At 48.3% G+C, this 18,650-nt stretch overlaps 1 protein-coding gene across 2 annotated transcripts in view; it reads left to right on the top strand.

Annotated features, from left to right (window-relative positions):
• Window positions 1-12,486: 12,486 nt before the first annotated feature.
• EMX2 (empty spiracles homeobox 2) overlaps window positions 12,487-18,650 on the top strand; it is an 8,923-nt gene continuing 2,759 nt past the window's right edge. Inside the window, exons 1-2 of one of the 2 annotated variants that reach the window (XM_043985778.1) lie at window positions 12,769-13,941; window positions 16,495-16,679. In XM_043985778.1, the coding sequence (XP_043841713.1) occupies window positions 13,548-13,941; window positions 16,495-16,679 (579 nt within the window). In that variant the 5' untranslated portion in view covers window positions 12,769-13,547. Of the gene's footprint in view, window positions 13,942-16,494; window positions 16,680-18,650 lie in introns of both variants that reach the window. The other variant, XM_043985779.1, reaches the window with a different exon arrangement.

Genomic DNA, 18,650 nt, shown 5'->3' with positions numbered 1-18,650 from the left:
TTTTCCCTATTCTTTTCCCTCCCAAATATGCAAAAGTGAGTGATGGAAAACAACTGTGTTCTTTTGAAAAACCATCCTTGATCCATAATCTTGGGATGTCATAGTTTTGAAAATGTACATTTCTGGCATGTACATAGTCTCTCTTATGATGAGCAACCATTCTATCCTAGGGCAGCCTTGGTGAACTGAAATTGGACACATGGGTTTATAAAAATATTATTTGAGAAGTCACCTTTTTGAGCATCTCAAAAGTACAGGATTTATTGTTTTTGTAGAACTTTGCTCTATCTGTCCATCTGTCTATCTACATCAAACATTCTTAACCTGGGGCCAAAGGAGTCTGTGGATAGATTTTAGGGGGTCCATAAACTTAGATGGGAAAAAATTACATCTTTATTTTCACTAACCTTTGGCTTCCTTTGTAATAAAATATGTATTTTATTTTATGCATTAAAAATATTATTCTGACGAGTCCATAGGTTTTATCAAAGGGGCCCATAATACAAAAAAGGTTAAGAATCCCTAGTACAAATGATCCCAAAGGTGCTGGAATGCTGTAAAACTAAAGGCTACAGGCAGTCTTTCCCATAATTTGGAGTAAAAGCTATCTAGGCCTTTTAATTCACACCACAAGATTTTGTTAGAGCTGAGTTGAGTATCCAAAGAAAATAGTGATTATTTCCTTTAATTTTAAAAGAAGCCCCTACTAAATATACTTTATTAACACTGGAGATGGGGTAGTGTAGCAATGGCTCCAGAGCTTTGGGGTCACAAACTATTCCAAATAATTGAAGTACATAATTGAATTCATGATTTAAAAGCCAGACTCCAGACTTTTCTTGGAAGAAGAAAAAATAAGCAAGAGAGTAAATGAGATCCAAGTGAATTTTCCTCTGGTTTTTAGTGGAAAATCTGAGAGTTTGAGTTTTACCAATGACAATAGTGGTCTGTCTTAGTAACGTAAAACAAGTTAAGATGCCATTTTCCAGTGTGTATGTAGCGTCAGATTTAAAAACCAAACCAAATCTTTAAATTCAAGGCTGTTTAAGAGCATTTTTTAAAGTATCGGTGTCCTTTAACGTTCCTGACTGGCACTCAGTGATTAGGAAATCATTGTAGAGTTAAGACTGAAAACAGAAAGGAGCAATCCAAGTGTGTGCGTGTGTGTGTGGATGTCAGGGAGGGAATGCACAGTAAGAAATTTGATATGAAATATGTACTAGCAAGTAACGTAGCTTAATGATAATTGCTTCGTGTATTTGTGCTTCGCACACTGAAAATAAGTTAGACATTTCATCAGAAAAGTTAACCTAGAAAGTTCGAATTTTACAAAACATCTCAGCAGCAGACGTTGATTTTTACTGGCACCAAGACATAAAACTCCAGATTGGTTGATTATAATTCCTCTTCGATCTCTAGAGCTATCTAGAAACAAAGTAAATCTCCGGAATCTAGATACTCTCCAAGACTTAAAAAGCGTTTGTTTCCATTGGAACAATTCCTAGAGCTACTTATTTGACAGCTGACTCGGAGCCCCGTGGCGACCCCTCCTAGTCTTTTCAGGTAAATCATTCCAGGCAGACGCTAACTTCCTGTAGCAATCTGAGCCACATAGATCGTGGAGAAATGAGACCCTGGAGGCTGTGGGAAGAGCCAGTCAACTGTCTTCTTGATGCTTTGAGTTTTGGTCACTGTCAGCTTCCCATTTTTGGTTCTTGTCAAGTGTACTTCGGCTAGATGTTTGGCTTAAAATTCATACTATCTCAAAGAAAGAAAATGTTTTGTAGTGAAAAGCTAATGCTGACGCTGAGAAGTCGCCAACCATTTAGGGATGGCACTTTGCGCTTTCCCAAACTTTTTGAAGTTTTCCTTAGCTGCTGCGGATAAGCTAAATCGTTCCCCCAAAGGATCAAGAACAGGACCCTCTGAAGTCACTGACAAGCAACGGGATCCGAGGCACTGGAAGGTTGGGGGTGGAAAGAGGCCCAGGGTCCATCTCCTTTGCCCTATCCCCCAGCTTCCTCTCTCCGGGAGATTCTGGCTCTCCATCTTTACTTTGCTTCTGTCAATTTCCCAGAGCCCCTGGTGGCAAACAGGTCTGGTAAGGGACAGGCTGATCCTGAACCTTCTGTTCTCCGTCCTGCCCTTCCCCCAGGACTATTCTGCGAGCCACCTTCCTTGGGAGCATGTTAGCATCTCCCGTGCCCCTTTCAAGCCGCAGTTCCCACGTCTTCTCCGTGGTCTCGGGCCGGGTTCCCTGTTGTCTGCTTCACACCACCCCCTCCACCGCCACTAGCCCACTTGCGAACCCATCGTGGAGTGCACATGGACTGAATTCATTAATTCAATAAACATTTATTAAGTGCCTACTATGTGCCAAGCACTGTACTAAGCGCTAGGGATACAAAAAGAGGCACATTTTCCACGCTGATCAAACTCTTCATTCAGTTCCTGCTCTGCCAATCCAGGAGATAACTCCTCGGATGCAAAAGGTAAAATAGGATTACCTGGGCAGTTGACTTTTAAATTGGGTACCCCCATCATTCAAGGTAAGGGCAAGGGGAACCTACCAAGATTTGCCGTGGGGCTCTATCATGCCCCAAACACAACTCCAACCCTTCATATTAACTTTCCAGAGACAGAACCCAAAGTCTTTAAAAAAACCAAATCCCCACCCCACCCCCTTTTCTCCAGCTGGGCCCAGTGGGGATGGGAGAGAAAGAGAATGAAGCATCTTTTTTGTACGACCCCAGGATTCAGCACCAAGAGATAGATGAGGGCCAAGAGCACCCTTCCCCGCCCCCCTCCGCCCCGTCTGACAAGAAAACAACTTGTTTAAAGTCCTACCCATTCCCATCACCCTTTCTTCGAGATTATTCTAAAATGATTCTATCAGAAGGGCTCAGGAGATGGGGCCGGATGGGAAATAAGCCCGCTGCTGCAAAAGGCCATATGGAGGTCATTACGCTCAGACTGAAGAGACAAGCTAGAGATTTTCTACAGCGTTATAAGCGTCCGCGCACGCACGCACGCACACACACACAGACACATACACGCGCGCGCGCGCGCGCGCGCACACACACACACACACACACACACACACACACACACACACGGGTTCTGTTTCCTTCCAGTCCCTCCCCCCTTTCCACCTCCAGCCAGCCCATCCCCGGGAGGTCTCAGAGCCGCTTTAAGCTGCAGGCTCGTGTCAAGGCGCAGTGTCCGAGACAAGTCTGGGCCGCTGGGGTATATTGCATTTCTGCCACAGCCTTTCGCTTCCCTGTACAGTTGAGCGCCCTCCTGCCCTGTCCCATCGCGTTCAGTCCCTGTAGTGACTGCCGATGCTGAACCCTACTTAGACTTCTGGAACTGGGGCGGGCGTGTGTGTGTTTGTGTGTGTGTGTGTGTGTGTGTGACGTTAGGGAGAAGAAAAAAATGAATCGACAGAAAGCGAAAACTACTAAAACATCTGTTTGTTTCCCTCTATTGTTCGTGTGCGGGAGCTCTTTGGACTTGCGGGGAAAGGGAGAAGGAAGAGGAAAATCGTAAATGAATGTGCTGAGCCAGCCGAAGCTCCGAAGCTCCGGGAAAGTGTCGTTTTCTCCATGTGTTTGCGTGTGAGTGGGAGAGGGAGACCGGGCGCGCATCCTAGAAAAAGACATTCACGCTATTGTCCAAGAGGAGGGGACAATGCATGGAGATTTTTTTTTCCCTCCAGCTACGCCCAGTCACCAAGGCCTGAGTTTGTTATGACTGCAGGCGGGCTGTTTCCCTTTCGCTAGGGTCCTCCCTGGCGAGATAAGATCTTTGCTCCCAGTCTGCAATTTGCGATTGCTTTTGGCTAGTTACTTCTCACAAGCCCGGTTCTGGAGGTGAGGGAGAACTCTCAACTGAGCCAACTGGTCACGCCTGTCTTCTCCCGCCGCCCAGCTAGAGTCTTTACACTACAGGCAGTCTGAGGATGCTCTTAGTGGGGAGGGGAAAAAGCGGGTCATTCCATTCATTTTCCATCTTACGTCTCTCTGTGTGTCTGTCTTTGTCTAGCTGCCCCCACTTCTTCAAGTTTTCGCTACTACAAACTACCAGTGATATAAAAAAGATACAATTTACTCACGAAAAAGTTACAACCTAAATTAATAGGCCCCAGTCACCCCCAACATTTCTCTGCCAGAAAAGAGGGATTCATTGTTATCTAGAGAAGAAGTCTGGTGTTGCTGCAAAAGAGACTTAGAATAAAGACAGATCTGGGTTCAAATTCATCCTTTGATTCTTTAAAAAAAATATTTTTTATTGTGAATTGCCTTTGTTTCTTGCTTGCTATATGACCACGAGCAAGTCATTTAACCTCCTTAAGCTTATTTTCTTCCCTGGAAAATGAAGATAACTAACTCCAGGGATTGCTGTGAAGATCGAATTGTATAATACATAGGAAGAGCTGCGTAAATGTTAGTGTTATCTAGGGAAGTAGCTTCAGTATAGTAGAGAGAATACCGTCCATAGAATCAGAAGACCTGGGTTCAAATTCAGCTTCTCTCATTTACTAGCTTTATAACCCTGGAAAATTATTTAACAGCTCTGAGTTTCAGTTTCCTGGTCTTTTAAATGGCAATAATAACACTACTTGGAATATTTACCTCACTGGGTTGTTGTGAGGCTCAAAGGAAATATACTTATAGAGCTTTGCAAACTTTAAAAGTGCCATATAAATGATAGTTTATATTACTTTCTACTCCTTATTGAACCGTTGCCCTTCAGGGGAAGAGTTATCAAAGAAATCAAGATCTTTCCTCTATTCAGGTGTTGTCAAGGGGAGACCAATGGAGCCAGAGAAGAATCTGAGCAAAATTCCTTTCCACAAAGAGTTATGAGGGGAAGGGAAAATAGCTTTGTGCTTTTGCCTCAATCCAGAATCTAGACTATACCAGAAAGCTAAATGTCAACTGTGCCAAGCGTTTGGGCTTCATTATTAGTGCATCCCCTCCTGAAGGGAGGGGGGAAATTAAAGTTACACTATTACTCACTCACCCCGGGCTCTGCAAAATCTGGGTTAAACCAGGACAACCTCGCACTTTTTATTTTTGACCTGAAATGAGAAGTTTCGAATGAAAAGGTGGAAAATAGAAAGGACCATCCTTCCAGAGATGTTGGCCAGTGGGGTAGTTACTTTTTTGTTCATATCCCTCCTGAAGTGTACCCCCAAACTCCCAGGGCAGCTGAACAGAGAGCAAGGAAATAGAGGAGTGGGACCCAGAGACTCTCAGCCAGGGAATCTTTTAGTGTCCAGGAATTGGCCTGGGAAAAAACTGAATACCACCACTGTCGTTTAAATTCTGCAAGGAAAAAAACCCGAGGTCTCTTTTCTTGCTCCACTCCTTCCCCCTCAACTTCCACACTCTATAAATAAAATCAAAGTCTTATTTGAAAATCTAGGTGTAGGTCTCCTTTCTCCATACTGCAGAAAAATTCAAAATTAGATTGAGACTAGATAGTGGGGAAAGAGTATGATTTTTCACCTTGGAGTCCTTGATGGGGAAGGGGAGTGGGGAGGGGCGTTTGCTTACAGTGAGGGGTGCGTGTGTCTGAATGAGAACCAGAGAAGAAAAGTTATACCGGACTTGGAGTCAAAGGACTCCCAAGACCTAGGGTAATTTCTTTGTCATTTAATAGTCGTGTTATCTTGGGCAAGTCACTGTCCTCTGTACCTCAGCTTCCTCATCTGTAAAAGGAATGTGTGGGGCAGCTATGACCTCTAAGCTCTCTCTATCAGAGTTAACATTCTGTGATCCTGTAATCGGTTTTAAAAAGCAACTGAACCCAGGAAGTTGGGGGCTGGGCCAGAACCCGAGACACCATTTCACTCGCGTTTTCCTTTGTTTTGTTTTGTTTTGTTATTTAAGTTCTGAGAGTTGGGAAAGTGCGGGTGTACTTGAATGGGTGGTTGGGGGAAAGAGTGGGGGTTGGGGGGTTTAAAAGCAACAAAAGAAGATAAGAGTTTGGGCAACTAGGGCTTAAGAAACTGTAGTCCGAAATTCACTTCTGAATTTAATGTTTTTCTTTGAAATATTGGTGGTTTTTTTGTTTTTGTTTTTTTTTCTAGCGGAGGAAAAATATCAGAGATATCAAAGCGGGAAGAGACTTCCAGAAGATCAATGGTAAGGAGAAGCGTCAGGAAAAGGAGATGCACCATAATCTCGAGGATGGATGTTGGTTGAGGAAAGGAAACAGTCCTCACCTGTCTGCTGAAAGCTGGATTTCGCTGAACAGCGTTCAAGGAATCAGAGTTTCGAGAGCCATCGCACCCACTCAATGCGGGAAGAGAATGGAAGGGACAGACCATTTATTTATCTTTACCTAGCTGATTAGCACCCCCGGGCTGCCTGCGGACCTCACGAAGCAACCGTCTCACCTAGTACCTTCCTTCTATGCGGGTTTCCAGGAAGAGGCACGCGGATTCTATTTCCACATATTATGTTCATACATCTTTTTGAACCGAGAGAAGACAGAGCTTCGGGAGACTGGGAGAGTTTGCGCATGCGATGAGACGGAAGAGGGGGCACGGAGTGAGGTTCAGAAAGAAACTGCCCCTTGTCTAGTTCCCCTTCCCCTCCCCACCAAGGAATACGTTCTCGCTCGGGAGAAGAATGGAACCTGGGATGCCAAGATCTTGCTCCCTTTCCCCTTCTCCGATCTAAAAATAACTCCACTACTTTATCTCGGGAATAGTTGAACAAAACGGCGCAGACAGCAGAGAACTTTAATTATCCAAAATTGGAATAACCACGTTCCGTGCGTTCTTGCGCCCTTTGCTGCCCCGGTGGCTCGCGCGCTGTGACTTGACCGGTCCCCTGGTCTTTGGCGGCTCCTCAACTATTGGCCTGAAGGCGTGGCCGGTGCGGCCGGGAAGCGACTGGCGGGACTGAACTTTGTTTTCTATCTCAAAAGAGGAGGGGGAAACGAAGGATAATTTGTTTAAAGTGACCTTATGTCTATTATGCAAGTACAACCAGCTTCCCGGGTTTTTGTGCAGAAAATCCACCACGTCGGAGCTGATTGATTTAGCTCTGAAATGTCCACACAAATCGTCATAGAGTGGGGTTTGAATTCTTGTCAGCAGGGGGTCGGTGGGTTACGGGTAAGGAGGGTGTGCATTTATTTATTTATTTTTTTGTCGTTGGAAGAGGCTACCTCCCCTTCTCTCCACACACCCCTCTTCACCTACCCTTGTTCAGTCTCTTGGCACCAGGGCTATGGATGGGTTGGGGGGGGCTGTTTATGGGGGACGATAAAAGTCAGCTGTTTTGCGGATGGGTTGCTGAGAACTCTAAAGAGCAGGGTCGCTCCAACCTTCCTTCGTGGTTTTGTGCCCGTGAGACCACTAGGCGGCGCTGCTCACACACCAATCCGGCTCCTCCGCTAGTAAGGTATTCCGGCAGAGCTACCTCAGTTGCAGAGAAGCAGGGTGGGGTGGGGGTGGACGGCATTCTTTTTATTTATTTGTGTGCCACCCAGGGGGAGGGGGAATGAAATTTCCAGTTTTCGTGTTCGTTCTGTCCCTCTCCATGTGTGCTGAGAAACTAAAAAAGTAGGAAACAATCTAGTGAAATGCAAACAATTGATAACCTTTATTCACGTAAGACCTTGCTCGGCTAATTTCACCAGTTTAGAAGTCCTAGATATCTCCCATTCGATACACACTTCATTTTTTTAATACCCGTACTCCAAATTTATATCATGCCACCAGCGCACTGTGAACCACTCTCTCTATATAGCATTGAGGTGTGTCCCGAGTTGGAGTCTCTAAATGCCTCAGTTAATCAATCTTCATATAAATATGCACATATTAGACACACGGAGCTTTGGGTCTGTATCATGCAATATGTTACATCCACACCGAATACTGCCCTTTATAATAAATTCTTCGGGCAAGAAAGAGCTCACTTCCATGTAACCCAGATCTGGGAAAAGGAAGGAAATGGAAAAACAAAAGAAGATCACGTTCTTGGAATCCCACCCTGGGATTCCTCTTGTTTGAGGACATGTCAGAAGCCCAGAACTGGGAGCTTCCTTCTTCCCACTCACTGCCTTGCTAGATGTGCTCCATGGTTTGTAAGGGAGTGACCAAGAACCAGAGCACTGGTCCCGGGAAAGGCTACCTCAAGCCAGTTCGCCCCTTTGCCTTGAACAATCTTAAAATCAGATTCTTAAGTACAAACCGACCCTCTGGTGAAGGAGTTTAGCTCCTGGTGTCCCCGGTGTCCGTTTGCATACATCGAGGGCATGCGCATAGACGAGCACATTTCTGAAGGTGCATGGAGGTGCGCGTAGCGCTCTTTCTATTTCTCAGAATTGGAGGATATGATTTCCCTCTGATTCTATATGATTGTCTCAATCTTTAACTGCTCAGCACACCTTTGACCTCATTGGCTCAGGGACGGCTTCGCTCTGATTGGACCCAGTCACCCTTTCTTTCCATGTCACCACGAGCTCACGCACCGACCTGAAGCAGAAATATCCTTTCACCTGCCTTGGTGGGATCTGGGCCTTAAATCCTGGGACAAAACCGGAGTCTCGGTTGGTCTGGGTAAAGTGAGGACGAAGGGGGAGAATGATGAAGTCTCCAAAGAGAGCTTTAGGACTGAGCTGAGCCGCTCCATTTAACTTGCCACATGTTAGTCTGCTGGGCTTCAGAAGAGGCTCAGGAGGGATTCAATTGTTGGTCTTCGAAGGACCTGACCGCAGAGAAGGAGCTAGACTTCGAGCCCTAAGCTCTCCTCGTCCTGTGCTTTGGCCGAGGCAAGAGGCCTCTGTCCTTTAATGAGTAACTCACCTTCGTGTTTCCCTTGCGTGTCTCGGGGTCTTTAACTTGTGAACCTGTCCCCTGTGTTTCCGAGGTACAGCACATGATTACCCCCACTTAATATGCGTTTAAAGGACTGAGAACCAGGGAAAATCTATTTATCGATATTTAAGGCTCATAAGAAGCCTATTAAACTGTGAGTTTAGTAGACTAATTGTCTCTCCTCCCGCTCTCCTCCCTCCAACGCACACGGGCCCGGCTCCTTCTCACTCCCTCTCCCTCTCTCCCTCTCTCACACTTACACTTACACTTACACACACACACACACACACACACACACACACACACTCGCACTCACACACCAGTAGACGGACTTCATGTCTCACTCAGGGTCTAGCTTCCCAAAACCTCTTATCGTGAAAAGTGAAACCAGGAAATCCATTCCGCTTTCAGGCAAGTTTTGAATCAAGCTGGCCCAGAGTGAGTAATTCACTTTGGAAAGAAGGCTGGGGTGATTTATAATCAACTCCCTTCCCACCACCACCCTCGCGGACCTCAGAGTAGTGGGAAACACTTTGGGATGTTTTAAAGGGAGGGGCCTAGAGACAAGAGAAGCAAATGAAGCTCCCTTCACAAACACCAGTCTCTCTCTCTCTCTCTGACTCTACCTTATTTCAAACCCAAATCATAATGACTGCACCTCAAGTCCAGAAAACGAGGTAATCCAGGAAAGGTTAGAGTAAAAAAGTGCAAGGTTTTCAGGGCTTCGTTTTTCTGGGGCTTAGTCCCTGCACCACAGTACCAACTGCGTATCCGAGGCCTCCTCCGGTGCAGGGGTGAGAATTTTGGACAAGGCATTTCGTCAGTGCCGGCTTGCATCCGATTAAAAGGCTGGGGGAAGCTACAGACTCGTTGGTTTTCAGTAATACTTTTTGTAATCGCAGGCCCATTATTCCCACTTCCCATCTTAACTCCACGGCAATAATTAAAAACATATCCAAGGTTATTTGGGTCCCAGCATTCTGGGGTAGTCTGCGATGTCTAGCTTCCAGATCCCATCGAGTTGAAGTCATCTAATCCCCTTGGTTCTAACCAGCGATGAGTTTCCCAGAAGCTGGGGACCCACTGAGTCTGACATTCCAGGCGATACCTCCTGGAAATGGTTTAGAAATTCCCAAAGGCCGGCTCCAGAGCCTGGGGATCTACGGCCACCGTAGCTGACCCTCGGGATGACTGCAAGGAGGTAAGCTGTGAAACTGAAGAGGGGTGGGAAGAGATAATTTTTTTCTCCAATTAAGATTTCCTCCGACCCTCCTCAGCCCAGATACACTCTACAATTCTACAGGGTCCCCAGACTTGGCTCTCCCGATTCATCATCCCTGAATCTAGTTAACTTCGTGGGAACAACAGACCAAAGTTCCGTGTTTCTTTTCGATTCGGAAAAACTATAGGGGGTTGAAAGTGGCCCACTTATGCCCTCGGGGCTGCCAGGTTCAGCCCAATACAAACTCTTTCGGATATTAAATTGCTTCTTGTAACCCGGACTTGGACAGAGTTTTTCACCGCCTCTCCTCCCTGCCGCCGTACACACACAAATACACACACACACACACACACACACACACACACACACACACACACAGAGTATACTCTGGGTTTCAGTCAATCTCTTTACTGTTCCTAACCAAACTGAAGAAGTTGGTGGATTTGAAAGATTTCTTAACTTTATATTATTGTTGAACAAGGATAGTTTATGGGTGGAATGAAGGTTGGGGCAGGGAGTTAGTCGGAGGCAGGTGATGGGGTGAATTTCGTCCTCTTAGGAGAGACTGGAGGAATAAGTTTTCCACCCACCTTTAATATCTCCGCCCCCCGCCCCCAACACACTCCAACACCACCATCCGGGTTGAAGGTTTCTTCGCCTAGGTCCCCCATTCCAGGGAGCTGGGCCCAGTTTCTCAGTCAGCTCAGGCCCACAAGGAAACCACCAGGTGCAGTCAAACTCTCTTGGGGGGAGGGGAAGCCCTGGGCAAAGGGTGAAACCCAGGACACGACCCCTGTTCCACTCGCTCTGTGCTAGGAAGGAAACCCGGAAAGTGGCGGGGGGGGGGGGCGGAGAGGAAGGGAGGTTTATCCAAAAGAGACTACAGAATCTCTAAGCAACCGCTTTTTACCTACTCTCGTGGATATGTATATATGTGTGTATGGGTGGGTATATACAATATGTATATTACTTGCAAGTCAATGCTGGTAAAGAAATAGCCGAGTTAGGGATGGGGTATGCAAGAAAACTTTTTAGCACAATACTCCAGTCACAAATGCGCTGGGATACCCAGCGAGAAGAGGGTTGCTATCTACGATGTACGGTCCAATTTTCTGAAGGGATTTCCAAAGGCAACACCCCTCCCCATGCCAACACTAACAAAAATAAATCGATAAATAAGCAAATAAATAAAGGAAGGGAAATGGGGGTGGTGGTGAGGGATGGGGTCACCGGCTGGCAAAAGAAAGAGATCCTCAGATAATCACTTTCAGAAGAAATGTTTATCCAGACACGGGGTCTACCGGCGTTTTTCTGTTGTCGCCTCCTCAAAATGTGTATATCAAGCTTCTATTTCTGTCTCCCCCCCCCTCCCCCCCCCCCCCCCCCCGGTTTCCCCTCCTGGTCTACTTTCTCCCAGGTTCCTCGGCAACCTATTCACTCAACACAAGCATTTCTGCGTCCTTAAGATAAATTACACCGCCTCGGTGTAATAGATTTAAAGTACGCCAGATTTTTTTTATCATTAATTGTAAACGTGCAAAATACCTGCTGGTACTTCACTTTAGAAGAATGTAATTGGCAAAAAAAAAAAAGGGAAAAAAGAGGCGGCTGATGAATAGATAATAGATCTTTAACTACCAATAAACAGTAAGCAGCAGCCAGCAGCCTCGGGATGTGATCATAATTATTCCTCGGCGCGAACCAATGGGGATGAGGGAACTCAGCCCTAAAATCATCCCAAAACCAAAGGCGAACTCGAAAATACGGACAAGGTCTGGAGCCTGAGATCCAACTCACTCTCACTGTTCCTAGTCCTGACTGCAGCCTGAGATTCAACTCACTCACACAGCTCTCTCCCAGACACAGCAATTAACAACCCAGGGTGGGGCACGGTGGTTGGTGCTTTTAATAAATGACACTAGCAACAACCATAATAACAAAGATAATAATAATGACCGCTAAGACACAAACTGCATCTACCTCGACAGTACAGGCTCTCTTTCCCCCAGAACTTTCGAAGGAAGCGTTTGTATGTGTGATGGTGGAAGGGGTGGGTGTTTGGAGGATAGAGGTCGTAATCAACACCCAGAAGAAAAAATGGGTGACTTGATTAAGAGAAGGGACAAGCTTGCAGTAGGCTTTGGTTGTCCTCTGAAGGGGGTGCGATGGTGTCGATTTGTCAACTACCTAACAGGGAAGGGTCTCTCGGACTCTCTCTGTCCCAGGGACCCTTTGGAATACAAGTTTGGAAAGGAGGGAGCTGGGTGGCAGAGAAGGGGAGGGGACAGCTCTCAGAGTTTACTCTTCGCCTAGGAGACAACATTAAGTTTTGCCCTCAGGAGGGGGAGGGGGATGGAGAAATATAATAGTTTCCCCCACCCTCACCCCAAGCCAGCCCCCTTTAGCCCTCCCCATGAGTCCCACTCCCTCCTCCCCCGGGCTCAAGTCTGGAATGAGAAGCGGCGGAGCGCGCGGGAGGAATCTGTGCTCTCCTACCTGCCCCCGCGGCAGCTGGCTCGGGTTGGGAGGGGAAGCTGCGGATGGTGGCGGCGGCAGCGCCCGGCGGGGACTCTGCTGGGACCTGGACGCCCCGGAGGGAGTGGTGGTAGAGGTGGAGGAGGAGGCGGGGGAGAAAGAGGAGGAGGTGGGGAAGGAGAAGGAGGAGGAGGAAGAGGAGGAAGAGGAGGAGGAGACGAAGAAGAAGGAAGAGGAGGAGGAGGGAACGAAGAAGGAGGAAGAGGAGGAGAAGGCGAAGAAACTGCAGCTGCCGCCGCCTCGGTGAGCGCTGGGAGAAGGCACAGAGCCGACGAGAGCAAGAACAGCTTCTCAGGCAGCCCCCGACTCCGTTCCACTCCGGGCCCGGATCCAGCCCTCCAGGTTCCCAGCCGCTCGCCTCCCTCTGACGCACTTTAAAGAGTCTCCCCCCTTCCACCTCAAGGCGAGTAATAGCGACCAATCATCAAGCCATTTACCAGGCTTCAGAGGAAGCTGTTTATGTGATCCCCGCACTAATTAGGCTCATGAACTAACAAATCGTTTGCACAACTTGTGAAGAACCGAGTACATCCATGGATTGTCTTTGGACTTAGGGTGCCCTGCCCGCCTTTTGCAGAAGAGAGGAAACTTTTTTTTTCTCCCTCGAGAAACTTTTTCCCCCTTCTTTTCTCTGTCCGCAGCTCTGGGTCCCCCACGCTACCTCGCCAAAAAAAAAAAAAATACCCCTCCCCATCTCAGCCTGCAAACTCTTCTGGAAGGAATTTTTTTTTTCTTCTCTCATCTTTGGGTGCGTTCTGGTTCAAGATTCTCGGGCTCCTTCCCGTTGCGTTGCCTCTCCTCTCCCTCCCCCTCCCCCCTTTTCTTTTCTTTTTTCCTTTCGACAGCACAACAAAAATATCATTTTTTTCTCCCCGAAACTCGGCGTCGGAGCCAGCGCATTGCTGACGCTCCGGAGCGGGGGAGCCCCCAGGACTCGCTCGGCAGCGCAGCATGTTCCAGCCGGCGCCCAAGCGCTGTTTCACCATCGAGTCGCTAGTGGCCAAGGACAACCCCCTGCCCTCCTCGCGCTCCGAGGACCCCATCCGCCCGGCGGCTCTCAGCTATGCCAACTCCAGCCCCATAAACCCCTTCCTCAACGGCTTCCACACGGCAGCCGGCAGGGGCGTCTACTCCAACCCGGACTTGGTGTTTGCAGAAGCCGTCTCCCACCCGCCCAATCCCGCCGTGCCGGTCCACCCCGTGCCGCCGCCGCACGCCCTGGCTGCACACCCCCTGCCCTCTTCGCACTCGCCCCACCCCCTCTTCGCCTCGCAGCAGAGAGACCCATCCACGTTCTACCCCTGGCTTATCCACAGGTACCGATATCTGGGCCACAGATTTCAAGGTACGTGCCACGTTGCCTGGGTCCCTGCTCGCCTTTTCTGCTTCCCTGTCCCCCCTTGCTTCCCCAAGAGCCCGGCCTGGGCGCAGCCAGATTGGGAATGCGTCTTTTTGAAAGGCCTTGGTATTTTATCCCTCTCGCTTTTCTGGGATCTGGGCTCCCGGGTTTGGAAGTAGGAAAGTTGTACTCACTGAATGAATGCAGAGAGAGAGAGAGCTGGAGGTTCTAGCTGCTTCGTTTCCCCCTCCTCTTTCACTCCCCCAAACGAGTTGACCCTTTTAGGGGAAGGAGAAGGACGGAGAAGTTGTCACAGTCTGTAGAGGGGATCAGAGTGAGGGGCGCTTGGGGGGCACTGGAGAGGAAAAGCCACCGTGTTCATTGTGTGAAGGTAAATGCAGGAAAAAGCTGTGAGCCAGATTGTTTCCCCCCACACACACACCCCCGCCCCCCCCCCACTTTCCGTTGCTGCACCAGCTCCGGGGCTGCATAAGGCAGCCAACCCCGACTGAGGCAGCCACTTTAGCCTCGATTTCATTCGAAACTCTTTTACCTTAGTCGCCACACCTCCTTCAGTCTCAGTCTGACCACCACTCCACAACCCTGGCCAGAGACTCTCTTCTCGTCTTGGAGTGGATTCCCAACCACCCATCGATAAAGTCTTTTTATTTCATTTAGATTTTTAGAGATGGAGGGAAGGAACTGGAAATAGATAAGGGTGGAATCATCTCCTTCGCGGGCTCCTTGACGGCCGCGTAAATTATAGCGCCCTGGAGCCACGGCAGAAAGGCGGGTTTGGTCTCGTTTATTGTTTTTCTTTCTTTAAAAGAAATTAACCCGGTTGGGAGATAAGGGCTAAAGAAGTCTGTTGATTTGGTTTTTACAATTTCTTTTCTCTCTCTTTCACTCTCATTTTCCTTCCCTCACCCCCCCACCCCGGGAGGGAGAGAGCGCGAGACCTCAGCCACGCGAAAAAGGTTTAGGTAGCAAGAGTAATTAGTAATCAGTTGGGGGAAAATAGCCACTTTTGAGGGCAGTCGATCAAAACGCAGCTGGCCGTTGATTAACCCTTAATGTCCCTGCTAACGGTTGGAGGTAAAAAAGGGGTGCTCACCCCCTTCACCCACCACATGCATATTTACCCTTAAAAATAAAAACACCAAAAATTTGACTCGAGATCTCCCAAACTCTGCCTGAACTTGACTGTTGCGTGTGGGTTTGTTTATAGCTTTCTGTTTTGTGTGTTTGGGACTTGGGTTTGCCCTTCTTACTGAGATCTCTCACCACTATTCTCTACGGATCTCCTAGTAAAGTTTAAGATTTTTCCTCCTTACTTGGCGAAATAACCAAGGACCCTCCAAAGGACAGACTTTGCAAACCGATTAAGGTTCACAAAATAAAATGACACAAGCTTTCGATCACAATTATTTCTCCCCATACCTAGGAATTGAGGACAGAAAGAGCTACTTCAACTAGGAGAAAGGATAGTCCCAGCAGGTTGCTAAGATTAAATTTAAAATCTCCTCCCCGGGTGCAACAATAGACTATCGCTTCTCTCCCCTCCCCCACTATCTTCGATACTAATAATAAAAATAAGAAGACAGTCGTCGGGAAAAAAATGGGAATCTCAGGTTGCTGTTTTTCTATCTCGAGCAAAGAAGTTAAATGGGGGGGGGCGGGGAAATACCACCCAATCCCTCCTCGGAATGAGGGCCCCAGATGCCGGGACCATAGTCCCTTTTCCTCTCCTAGGCCCGTGTGACAAGTTGAGAAACGGGAGAAGAAATGGGTCAGGTCAAGAGGGAGTGAGCAGGCGAGTTGAGTACGGTTGGATCACAGGAGGCTTCAGCTGAAGCTTTGGCTTTGGCTGAAACTCGGACTACGTGAACGGGCCAGACTCTGTCCTCCTGAGCCGGGCTTTGGGCTGGGGCCGAGCCGAGTCGGATGTCGGGCCGAAACGCGAGGATTTTATAGGAAGTTGGGGACGGGGATGCGTTGAGAGCTGAGTGGGGATTTGGGGTACTGTACTCCCCCTTTTCAGCTGTAGAGAGTGGGCAGGTTCTTCATCTGGGCCAGATCGAGCCGAGTTGTGGGCTCTTTCCGGCCGGGGCACTTTGGCTGTACTACTACAGAAGAAAGGATAGGAGCGGGCCTCCCTCCTTGAGTCAGTTCGTTTTATTCTGTCTTTAAAAAGATGACTCGAGTTACAAGATATTCCTCTCCTTTTTCTTACCCCACCCCCATGCAGGGTCTTCAATTATTTATCACAATCCTTACTTCTAATAACCCGATTATTACAGCTCTGCTCTGAGAAAGCTGGTGTAGGGACCGCTTTCCGCCTTTCTATTTTCCATTCTTGCAGAACTCCCTGCTCCAAAGAAACAACTGTTTTATTTTTGGGGATGGGGAGCGGGATGGGAAAGGAAGAGAAGAGTTCTCTCTCTGATTTAGGAAAAAGGCTCGGAGCCCAACTTGGCTTGGTGGCAGTAACGCCTAGGGAGGGGTAAGAGGACGAAGCCTGGGTGCCTAATCCAAGCTCTGCTGTTCCCTACCCCTCAGGAAATGAAACGAGCCCGGAAAGCTTCCTTTTGCACAATGCCCTGGCCCGAAAGCCCAAGCGGATCCGTACAGCCTTCTCCCCGTCCCAATTACTGAGACTGGAACATGCCTTTGAGAAGAATCACTATGTGGTGGGAGCGGAGAGGAAACAGCTGGCCCACAGCCTCAGCCTCACGGAAACTCAGGTAAAAGAGGATGCTGGCGGGGCATAGAGTTCCACTTGCCACGGAGGTCAGCGAGCCGTGGTTCTTAGGCAATACCTAGGGCAGAGGCCTCGTTGGGAAGGCTGGCAAGGGGGGCAGAAAAGAGAAGGGGAAAGACAATCTCCGTTCTCCCGTCCCCAGGTAATTCTACGTGTTTGTGCCTCTCAAATGGCTCAACTCCACTCTCTGAAATAAGGCGGCCTACTCTAAAGTCGCCAGGAAAAAAGAGCCGACACCCAAAGGGGACATCAAGGATTCTCAGTGGAATTCCGATCGGGTAGTGTGGGAGATGTGCCGAGCCTGACTTGTAGGGTTGTGGCATCTCGGAGATTTTTTAGTTCAACCGCCCCAAGGTCCAGACTTGGCATGAGCCGATGCTCACATTTAGGCAGCTTGGAGTTTGGAGAATCTAGACTCGCCTCATGGGTCAAACACACTTTCCTTTTTACCTTTTTTTTTATTGTTTAGTTTTTGTTGTATTTGTTTGTTTAATGCTCTGGGGGTGAGGGCCTCGTTTGATTTCGATCCACTAGGGAAGACTAGTGACTTTCGTGGTTTGCGGGGCGTTGAAGTGAGCCTTGGAATCCGCAGAGATTGGCTAGAAAGAGTTTTGTCTTGTATTTATTTATTTTAAATCTAGTAATTAGGGAAGAGTGTTGAGTTCCTTCCTCCCTGTCCTCTCTCCCTCACTGGCCTAGCTCTTCCACTCCCCAGAAAGCTAGTTAGAAGGCAAGGGATTGCAAGGATGAAGCTGAGTGGGGCTAGAGAAGAAGAGGTAACAGATAATCGGTTGGTTCGTCTGGGTAAGCAGAGGTTGTTTGCAGGAGGCAGCCTAACAAATAGGTTTTCAACTCCTTTCCGGAGCCCAGCATGGCAGTTATTTACAGCACAGACAGATTACTCCCCTCAGTCTGCAAAAGCAAGCTTTGCCTACTGGGGCATGGAGCGGGGTGATGGAGTGTGTAGGGCAACCTACTGGGGAAGGGGCAGGGGAGGGAGAAGTGGCTCTGGTAGGGTAGCTTTAGAACTGATGGCAACAGACCCTATTGGTTTAGAGGAGAGAGCATCCTTTTGGAGAGGAGACCAGTAGCCTTGGAGAGGAAGTAAAGGAGGAGAGGAAGAGAGAACGAGAAAGCGCTGTTTGAGGTGGCCTAGGCATTCACGCTAGTTCAAGAGTGGGTTAAATGTAGACAATCCAAGAAGTGTGAGTTGCTTCTTGTGTGAGTTCGATAGTTTAGGATTTTTTTTTAAGTTCAGGGTGTGGAGAGGAGGAGTGATCGGCCTCCCTCCGCTTCTCCCAACTGACCGATGCTCTTTCTGTTCTGACAATTCTCTCCACACTGTATGTCACTTGTCACTTTCGGGTGCTTACATCTCTGTAAACGTGTTACCTATCAAGGACCCGGATCCCAGGTGCAAGAGACGCCATCCTCCCAAATGGGCCATTTGAATGGTTTCTCTCCCTAACTGCGGCGGCTGTTGGGGATTCTGCTGTTTATATCATTACCCCCCCCCCCCATTTTGTTAGTGGAGAGAGAGGGAGCTGAACGGTCTCTCCCTCCCCCCCCCCAGCTTTCCCCCTCCTCCTCGCCTTCGTAGAGCTTGGGCCTGGGGGGGGGTAGCTGTTGTCCGGGCTTGGACTGGGGCTGGGGGATGGGCCTGGGCAGGAGGCGGGGGCCAACTACAGTAAGCTGTACTGTACTATAGAACCACTAGGCTGGTTCAAAGTTCTCGTAAACAGTAACGTTTTCTGGGCGGATTAAGTTGTAACACTTTTTTTTTTTTGAGACGATAAGAGGTTGAGGCTTTTGTTTTAAAATGTCCCCCGGACAAAACAGAACAGGGGATCTCCACTTTTATGAGGTTCTCGGAACAAGGCACAGCTCCGGCTTATTTCCCCCTAGAAAGCTGTATTTAAGGTGGTCTTTGTCCGGCCTGATTCCGACGCTGGTT

Source organism: Dromiciops gliroides, chromosome 2 (assembly GCF_019393635.1).
Source record: "Dromiciops gliroides isolate mDroGli1 chromosome 2, mDroGli1.pri, whole genome shotgun sequence".
In the NCBI taxonomy this organism is placed as follows: domain Eukaryota; kingdom Metazoa; phylum Chordata; class Mammalia; order Microbiotheria; family Microbiotheriidae; genus Dromiciops; species Dromiciops gliroides.
The sequence above is the reverse complement of the archived record's forward strand: the minus strand, read 5'-3'. Positions and strand labels throughout refer to the sequence as shown.